At 38.7% G+C, this 10,287-nt stretch overlaps 1 protein-coding gene across 1 annotated transcript; it reads right to left on the reverse strand.

Annotated features, from left to right (window-relative positions):
• Window positions 1–141: 141 nt before the first annotated feature.
• On the reverse strand, window positions 142–10,021 carry WNT16 (Wnt family member 16; the record flags this gene model as incomplete). Its single annotated transcript, XM_082662318.1, has 4 exons — window positions 9,912–10,021; window positions 9,481–9,722; window positions 7,388–7,674; window positions 142–606 (listed from the first exon to the last, which is right to left on the reverse strand). Exons 1-4 carry the CDS (start codon window positions 10,004–10,006, stop codon window positions 142–144), a joined length of 1,089 nt encoding a protein of 362 aa, XP_082518444.1. The 5' UTR covers window positions 10,007–10,021.
• Between the last annotated feature and the right edge of the window lie 266 nt (window positions 10,022–10,287).

Consider the following 10,287-nt stretch of genomic DNA (forward strand, 5'->3'; position numbering starts at 1 on the left):
ATCAGGTAAAGGGACTTCTGAGAGAGCCTCGAGGATCTGGGAATTCTGAGGAGGCAGGTGTCAGGCTCCCCAGCCCAGCACAGTGGGACCCACTCCCGTTGTACGTCTGTCACTGGGGACTCTTGCCCAAGGCTAGAGTGGTTACTTGCAAGTGTGGACATCAGTCATGCTTTCACACCTCCTGCAGCGGACGTAGCAGCACCAGATAAACTTGCACTCGCATCGCTCCACGTGCCTGACCACGTGGGTGTTGTAGCCCCTGCCGCAGCAGAGGAGGTTGCAGCCGTCTGCGCCCTCTGACGTGCGGTTGCACTCTCTGCCTTGGGTCCCTGGGATCCCGAGTTTCTTATCCTCTACACAGTAATTGGGAGACTTATTAATGTAGAGCAGATCATCCTTGTGGATCGGTATTTTCCTCTGATCTTTCTCTCTCCTGTGCATTTTCCTCTTTATTTTGTCTGAGATTTGGACACTGTTTTCATATTTATCCTTCAACAGACGGCCAATCTTTTCAAAAGAAGACATGGTTTTCCAGCATGTTTTCACAGCACAGGAGCCAGAAACTCCGTGACACCGGCAGTCTAATGACATCAACTTGGCGACAGCCTGAAACCAACAGAAATTGAGTGAAACATCGTTCATGAAGTGTTTTTACTCAACAACAGAAGCACTACCAGCCTAATCACTTAACTTTCCGGATCTGTTTACTCCTGTATAAAAACGATGGTTATATACTTCAATTAAAATTAAATAAAATAATAATAGTTTTAAAAATACTTCAATTAAATAATAGAAAAATAATAATAATAATTTTTAAAAATAAGGATGATTTTGCACGTAAAGGATCTTTTAGATCGCTCAGAATTCAAATGTTTTGTCCTTCTCTTCACTCTACAGAACAAACCTTTCTGAGTCTAATTTAAAGCTGCAGACCAAGCTAATAACGTTAACAGAGATTAGCTGAGATAACAAAGGGAAGTTACGTTTATTTCTAATCTCTCATTTAATTTTGGGTGTGAGAGGATGTTCATTAGTGCCTCTATGTTCCCGATACCGTTCATTTTAGCACCTTGCTACTCAGAGTGTGGTTCGTGGACCAATAGCGCCAGCATCCCTTGTGAGAAATACAAACTCTCAGGTCCCTCACCAAACCTGTGGAATCAAAATCTGCATTTTAATAAAATCCTCAGGTGACTTGTATGCACACAGAAACAGCTGTGAAACTTTACAAATAACCCCTGAGATTCTTATTTAATTTGTCAAGGTGGGGTCCAGGCAATGACTTCTACAAAGCTGCTCCGATGATTCTAAGGGCATCCAAGGATGAGAGCTACTGAACTGACAGTTCTCATGTTTGATCACTGCAAACGTCAGTTATATTCACAGGGGTTTTGGGGGATATGCTATCCCCTGGTCACAGAACACATGAGAAATCCTGACTAATCAACTTAAGTTGGTCAAAAGAAGGGGTTGGAGAGTGCAGTGGCTCCCAGCCAATTCTTCCCCTCTTCTGGAAAATTAATTCAAAACATACGTCCTATTCTTGATGTATCAGTAGCACCCTCCTAACATAGAAAAGGTATAATATTTATATGATTTTTCAATTCCAAGTGCTGAGTTATTCTGTTCAGATGGAGGAATTCAATGAGATGACATACATGGGTTAGAGTCCATTGCCTGACACACATTAAGGTCAAAATAAATACCCCCTGTCCCTGACGAAGAAGGTACGGTAAGAGTTGAGATAAAATTTCAAATGGGGCTAACCGTGCACAAACAATACAGAGATTCCTAAAATAAAAGTTTATAGTTCTAATTTCTTACATACCGGCCAGTCAGCATAACTTCCTTCAATCCCCAGAGGATGGCAGAGCAGATTAATAAATCGTCAGGACTAACTGGAGAGTCGACATTCTGTCAACAGGCTGGGTAAAATAAAAAATGGGTCTAGCCATCCGATAACTTGGAAATTATGTGTGTAATCTCGCCAAATAAAGGAAAAACCCCACCGCTTAAATTCCACTTACAGTTCTTATCAAAACTATAAAATGACAGGGGTTTCTACTTTGTTATTTTGTACCACAGTTGACATTGACATGTTTGTGGAATGTTACATTTCCTAACAAATTAACTAAAGTTTCTGAACTATCTAATGAGACAGAGTATTTCAAACAATTTGTTATATTTGCAGCCTTGAATGAGAGCATATGGTATTGATTTGTGTAATATTCAATACTTTTTATTAGTGTTTAAAATAATAAACCGAACAACATTTAAACACTGTCTTTTATAGGATACGACACATATGCTTGTTTTGAACTCATGAAACTAAGAAGCGAGTAGATATGTCTATTTCTTATTATCTCAGGTAAAATTTACCTTTCAATTGAGAACAATTTGGCACACAAGCTTATTTGGTTCAATTTATGGCATTTGATATTCACAAAGCCTTCAATTTTTAAAAAGTCTCCAGGCAAATAAATGTTCAAATTAATGCGATCTGCCTACTTTTGTTCAGATTTTAAGTGCCCAAAGGATATGAGAAAAAGAGAGCTCAATCAATGCCAGGTAACAGCAAAACAAATTGTCCAAAGAAAGCCCAAAATCTAAGAATGTAAGTTTATGTGTTTAAACCTGATCAACGCTCGTTACAGTCATCACTTAGTGATTTAGAGCTGCCTCTCGCTCAGATTCTTGACTGAGGAGCTGCCTTTTCCTTTTATTAACCAGTTCAGACATTACCTATGGTGTTGCCAATTTGCAAAGCATGGAGGACAGAATAGATGCTCACCAAATACTCATTGAATGGTTAGTCTAGCTCACTTGAACAGTTTTAACGCATCCTCTGTTGGTAATCTGAATCAAGAGGAAGTAATAAAGACCACTTTCTTCAACAAAAGAGTCACTGCCAGGAAGTCAGTGATATTGGGAGACCCTGATCTGGCTGGGTTTTCCTCCAATTCCTCAGCCCACAACAGTGTTAGGACACAAGAGTGACACACTACTGCACAGGTGTGAAGGATAAGAGGGAAGACTGATCTTGAATCCAGGGATACCACCTGCTGAATTTGTAACCGAATTTTGGGGAGAGTTTCCTGCCATAGAAAACTAGAAACTTTTAAATACGTGGAGTTAACTAAACTTTCTAGAGATATTTTTAAGGAATTTAATTCTGTTATCTTTCAATTCCATTACCTTTTTGTCTTTAACGATAAGTATAAGAAAAGAAATAGTATTTTTATTATATATGTGAATACTATTCATATTGATATTCTAGGATAGAAAGACAAAGAACTTGACATGCAATTTAAATGATTATACCCTTGTAAGACTGCAAGGAAGAAACTTGAACAAATAGGGATAAAATAAAGCAATGCAACCACCACTAGGAGAATGTGATGAAATGCAGAGTTCAAGGGCAGATAACATGTACACACACACACACACACACACACACACACACACACACACACAGAATTTAACTCTCAGAGCACATTTTCATAAATTATTTTACTTGATTTAGTTTTATAGGAAGAAATGCCTTGCATATAGTAGGTAGTTCATGAACATGTACTTGCTTATTATTCCAATTTGACAGAAAAATAAATAGCCTGGTTGAGACACTTGTCTTCCATAGGATAGATGGTAATATATGATATAAAGTCTTTATATGCAGCAGGATAATTTTGGTAGAACAGAGAAAAATGAAAGTGGAAAGTACAAATATATTTAAGAAAATTGCATGAACACTCCAAAAATACATACTCTGGAGCTTTTCAGCTAGGATTCTTAATTGATGTCAAATAGCCATTCTGAGATACAGTGATACATAGTGATTTTCTAACAGGAGAAGTAAGAGAATAGCAAGCGAATGAGTTGTGTGTGGTTATAAGAAAATTCCTTTCTCTACTTCGCTGAGTTGTTAAGGTTTATAACGATATTAACAGAGGAATGTTTTGTTAACTATTGCAAACAGATGTGCACATTTTGGTGGAATATTTTTAAACTATGGGAGAGCAATTGGGAGCATAGCATTTAATCTACTGGTCTCCCTATGTTAAGTTTTGGTTTGATAAATTTCTGATGAAGTGAAATAGGAAAGATGTATCATTAACACTTAATGTAAAACTAGAAACTGTTTGAGAAGTGGTCTAAGGAGTTAGTTTTGACTCAGAGGTAACACAGCCGGAGGTGATTGTTTTTCGGTAGGTTGCTTTACCCAAGCTTTACAGAAATGACTAAAAAAAAAAAAAAAAACAACTGTTATGGAACATTTTGTGACATTTCATTTGTCAACTATCAGATGATCTGTTTAAGTTTTTATGAAAACGGTGACATAAATTGGATGGTTAATTGTAGTATTCCTATTTCTCTGACCCATTTTGTCCCTTTCAGTCCAAAAATATATATGAACCTGCTGAAAAGCAAAACACTTGTGTGTTGTTCAAGTACTTGTAAATATTCTTGAAACAGGTTAATGAAATTTGGGGGTGGGGCCCATGCCACTTTTTTGAGTTACTCATCATAAAACAAATTATGGGGTAGGGAAACTTAAAAGTTTATGAGGTGGACATGGGAAGAATGGAAATATTTTAAGCACACCAAAAGAAATACCCATAAATATTCCAAGTCACATTATTCTCAGAAGTTCTGCCCCTGGAAGACATCACATCGTTCTGTTAGACAATCACCATTCGGCAACATTATTCTTGGAGTCATAACTTTAGGAATGGTGTCAGAAACCAAGTGGGAATTAGAGTATTTAAGGTCAGCGGTTAGAAAATCATCTATTCTGCTCACAGCACTACTAAGCACCAGTACCCACATTTCTCTGAACGCTTTCCTACGTTTTGAGTTTGGAATTTTGAGATGAGGAAAATCAACTCAGTTGAATACAGACCTTGAACCTTACTCAGAAGGATATACCTGTTAGATTAAGCTCCTAATTGCCAATATTGAAAATGTAGTTTTTTGTTCTTCCATGTTAGGTAATATCTTGGAAACCGGGTTGATTTTTGTTGTTGTTCCGGTGCTGGTGGTGGTGTTGGCTTTTTTCTTGTTTTTTTTTTTTTGACCACCAACGGAAAGAAAAATATTAAAATGTTTTGAATTGTAATAGTTCATGAGAAAAGACCAACAAAAACATCAGTGTAGTGCCCTCAAAATATCCAGGTAATATTTTGTAATATTTAAAGATTCCATCTAGACCAATGTGGAAAAAAAAAAAGATTCAGTAGAGAAAACTGAAATTTACACAAAATGTGTATATACCTAAAGGCTGAATTTTGGGGGCATAATTAGAATAATAGGGAAAACCTCAATAAAGTGAGGACATTGTTTTATTGCCAATAAACAGTGGATTAAAATTGATGCTGAATAGTTGTATTTTTTTAAAAAAAATCAGAATATAAATAGATCAAAGTTAATAGTTATAGAGGCAAATATTGCTACCTAATTTGAAAAAAAGCCACATAAGATGGAATAAAACTAAATAGCTGTCTAATATTGCTAATAAAAATACATTTTAGAATACGTTAGGACTTTTCATAAGTCTGGAGATAACTTTATTCAAAAGAATGAATTATAACATGAGTTTGAAGTTTTGTTTTCTGATTAAATTTTTTTAGTCTCTACCAAATTATTTAAAGAATGACTAAAGAAGATTCAAGGTCTAAGGTGATACTAAATATTCATTCAATTGTTTTCTTGTTTTTAAAATGTATTAATTTGACTTGATGTTTTTCTCTAGTTTAGAGTTTTAAAGAACAAATGTTAATTACCTTTAACCTCTTTTATATTAATATGTTAGAAATAAAAAAATTCCTTTATTGGATATTATTTAAATTGAAGCAAAAACTCATTCATTTAATTTTTTTTAAATGTAAAACTTTATCAAGAAGAGACCTGTGCATAACTATGGTGTTAGCAGGAGTTACTTTAGTGAGATAAATTAACTTAAAATTTCAAAACAAAAAAATGAAAAGCTTACATAGCTATTTACTGACTTTCCTATTTTCGAATCTTCCATTTTGAATCAATATTCAAATAGAACTGAATAGTCAAATTTGAATTTGAAGTGTTATGGTGATATATTTATTGAGTTTTCGGTTTTGTATTTTAAACCAAAGTGGTTAAGTAAAGAAAACTGGCTGAAACTTGCAACTATTCCAAGAGAGTTCCATTTATTCACTTTCCAAAAATGTAAAACAAATACAGCATATACTTTAAATATTCCTAAGAGATACCGCAACTCATTTTAATTTATTGCAGGAGAATGTGGCAGATTGCAATGACTACTTTGGGACCTTTACAGGTTATTGAATATTTACAATAATATAGGATATGTGGTGATATTCCCATCCTGAAAAGATTATTACAAAATAGAAAATCTATATACCTAAGAGAGGTTTTGACTGTTTTTGGAAAGTCACTATGAATTACCAAGTAATTCAACTATGTTGTAGAACTCAAAGCTTATTGTGTCAATATTCATTAAGGGAAATACATAAAAGTTAAATTAAGCTACAAATTTATACCATTTTAAGAAAATTTAGCATTAAAATATTCATAAAGGAGGTTAATTAGATGTGATTCTTCAAATTTCGCTCTCCCTAGATCTTTAATATATCTATATTTTTAAATATCAAAATATTTAATATATCTATAGTTGCTTTACATTTATCTGTATTTTTCAGTTTTTACAGTGAATCTACATTGCTTTATAATAACATAACTACTTCCCTTAAATAAATTTTGTTTTATGAAAAATATTACTTGAGTTGTGTATTCTCTAATGTATTCAAGAATGTTTTGCTAGAGAAAGTAAGGACAGAACTGATAACTTCTTTAGATGTCATTGTCTACTAAAATAAAGATTTAAAAATATAATGAAAATTCAAATTTGAAAAAATGAAATTTGATTCAGTCCCGTTAGAAAGGCAGATACTGTAAGTCTTATTCTGGCTCTGCAACTAACCATCTAAGAGGGTGGAATAAAATGACCGAACAGGCACTTGTACTTCTGTTATTTTATAATTGGTGTTTTAGGTATACGAACTATACAATCACAAATATATTGTATAATAAGATTCAACTCACATCAGATGGAAACTTAAACTAAATCAATATGGTCAGTACAGGCTCATGAAAGAATATATATATATATATATATATATATATATATACTTGCTGTTATACATATATAATAAACATATAATTTTACATACACACACACACACACACACACACACACACACATACATACATATATATTCTTAGACTGCAAGCATTTGGTTTTTAAACCATTTGGTCAGATTGATCCAAAAGTGTAATCCTAGTGTTATTTACCTAAAGGCACTGGATTTCTATTCCATTTTGTAATACATACCTGCCTTCCAGCTTCATTGTTATGAAGGTTCATTGCTAACAGTGCTTTGCTTTCTTTTCCCGTGGTGTTTCTGATGGGGAAATCTAGGAACTTTCTGCTGAACCACATGCCATACTGGACATCATCAGAGCAGCCCCCCCAGTGCCAGCCTTCACTTGCTGAGCCGCCGTTCTGCAAGGTGGTGTCACAGGAACACTCGGTCATGTTGCCTGCACTGCATGACCTGGTCACAGAATGCACCAGGCCTGCAGCCATCACAGCATAAATAAATGCTGTTTCCTTGGTGCCTAGAATAAAACATAAGTTGCTAAATGAATGAGTCATACCATTCTCTGTTTATGTTCATAACAAAGTCTTCTACTTATCTTCTTATCAGGGAAGCAACTTTTCAATGGATGCTTTAATGAGTAGATATTTAAGAAAGGACAATTTCATATTGTTCTCAGTTTTTAAAACAGCAACATTAATTTTCAGTATGATTTTCCTATATTGTATATCATAAATTGTCCTCATACCTTAATATCATCTGTTTATTTTTAAAATTTGAAATGTATGTCAGCATCCAGCTCAACACTTAACAGACAATAAAAATTCTATAAATACACGTTGAATTTAAAATCCCTCGTATGAATACGTAAATAGTGATACAATGCCCAAAGGAGTCCCACTTACCCTTCTCGTTAAATTTAAAATGTGTTATCAGAAAACACAAGCTGAAAATTTTGGTATGACTTTTGTTGTGTAAAAAATACACGTCAGAATGCAAATTAAAATTAAGCAAAGACCAAAGCAATTAGGAGATAAATGTTGCAGTTTCATTTCACATCAAAGACTGATTTTTTAAGGATATCCTGAAAAACAATATTAATATGAAAGTTAAATATTATATAAATATTCTTATATACAGTATTATATCGACTTACAGTATTAAAGGCAGTTAAGATAATTGAAATGTCATCAGCAAAAAAAAAAAAGAATTGTTATGGAAAACAATTGAATGTTGAATATGGATATCACACACCTGCAATAGGTTTTGAGCTAAAATCTTTGAAAATTAAAGTCCCATTAAAACAGTAATAAAATGGACTAGAAGGGACTCAGCAGGAGACTTTTTCCCCCCCTTTGGAGATGTTTAGATTGGAGTAGAAACGTTATCACGTCGTTGTCCAATAAACCCTTTCAACAGCTGATGCCTCTACATTTCAGCAACTGTGAAGAACACATCCTCTTCTTTTTTTTCTGCAGGGAGTCAGGGCCCTTTCGGAAGGGTGTGCCGGCCAAAGCGCAGCGGGGCAAAAGCGATGCTTTGGCGGCGGTGAGTGTAGGGACCCGGCGGGGAAGGGTCAAAGGTGGAGGGGGAACCGAAATGAGTGTGGAAAACAACTAAGAATCTTTCAGCGCCCAGGGCCTGAAATCCTTTGAATCTGCTGATACCTCTGTACCTTTATCCTTACCAAGTCACTGCTAGGCCGGTGGAAGTGGAACTTCGTGTTACTGCAGCTTCCCGCGCCGCAGCTGTGCGCAGAGGAGGGAAAAGATAGAAGGAAAGGAATAGAGGGGAGAACTAAAGTAGTGCCCGAGCTAGCCTCACGTGGGGCTGCCCGGGACAGTCCCTTTAAAATCGCCATTATTCCGTCTTCCGGGTGCTGTAAGGAGCCAACCAGCTTGGGGCTTCGCTGCAATTAGCCAGGGCTCGGTGCGCAGCGGAGCTGCTTTTAAATCAAAGCAGATGCGGCAGCGGCATTCCCCGTAGCCGACATCATGTTTCTCCAGCTGGTCATCCACGTAGGGGGGCGCTACGGGGTCCGAGGGGTCGGCGGGGTGGAGTGTCAGCTTTTCCCCAACTCCGGCCGGGCGCCGCGGGGAAGGAGGAAGAGCTACAGCTCCACGCGCCCCGCTCGGGACCTGGGGTGTCACCCCGTCCAGGACAGCACCTGCACCCGGGTCTGGCTTCAGTCGCCCCCAGTTTCATTGCACTAAAGGACCTCTCTGGGGATTTAGGGAGCGACGGGACCACGCAAGCACTCTTTATTTACAAGAATTGGAGGACCTGCCCTCCGTCCCGCGCCAGCTGCGAGCGTCCCGGGACTCACCGCTGCTCAGCTCGTAGCCAAAGAGAGGGCTGGTGTCAGGCGGGGCGGCGGCGGCCGCCAGGCAGTTCCATCTCTCGTATCTGAACTGGCTCCTGCACTCCTGAATGCCCAGACGGGCGCCCTCGCAGATGCTCGGCAGCAGGTACGGTTTCCTCTTGCACAGCTCCTTCTGGCGGCTGTTCAGCGGCAAGCTGGCGCAGCCCAGCTTCTCCGGAACCCCAAAGGAGGCGATGCCCAACCACCTGTAAGACACGGCCGCCCCTAGCGTCAGCCGCTGCCCTGCTCTCCTCCCAATCCCAGATGTTTACCCGAAATTTAGGTCGCCCGCCCTAGGGTCCCGCCTCTCCTCTCCAGCCTCAGCTGAAAGTTCCCTGAGGCTGGGCATCCCTTTTGCCACAAACCCCGTGCTCCCCTGCTGCCCCCATACTCACATCCAGTTTCCTTGGGCTCCGCAGGGGAACAGCGTGAGCAGGGCTGCCCACAGCGCGCACAGGCGGGACAGTCCCAGGAGCGCTGCTCTGTCCATGGCCCCCGCATGGAGTCTCCCAGGCCCAGCCACTCCTCTTCGACCCTCCCCAGCCAGAGGCCCACCAGGACAGAGGTCAGTTCCCCAGCACCAAGTTGTCCCTCGCCTCCTTTCTTCCTGCAGACAACGTAAAAAGGCCAGCCGTAGTAGGGGCTCTCAGCAGCCTTCTCCTCGCGAGCTGGGAGCAGCGTGAGGAAGTTGGGAAAGTAGCTTGGGGCACTCCTCCCGAGACGAGTTGAAGATGTGCCGGAGATGCGGGAGCGTCCCTCGCATTCCAAGGT

Source organism: Grampus griseus, assembly GCF_964374135.1.
Source record: "Grampus griseus genome assembly, chromosome: 9".
NCBI lineage: Eukaryota > Metazoa > Chordata > Mammalia > Artiodactyla > Delphinidae > Grampus > Grampus griseus.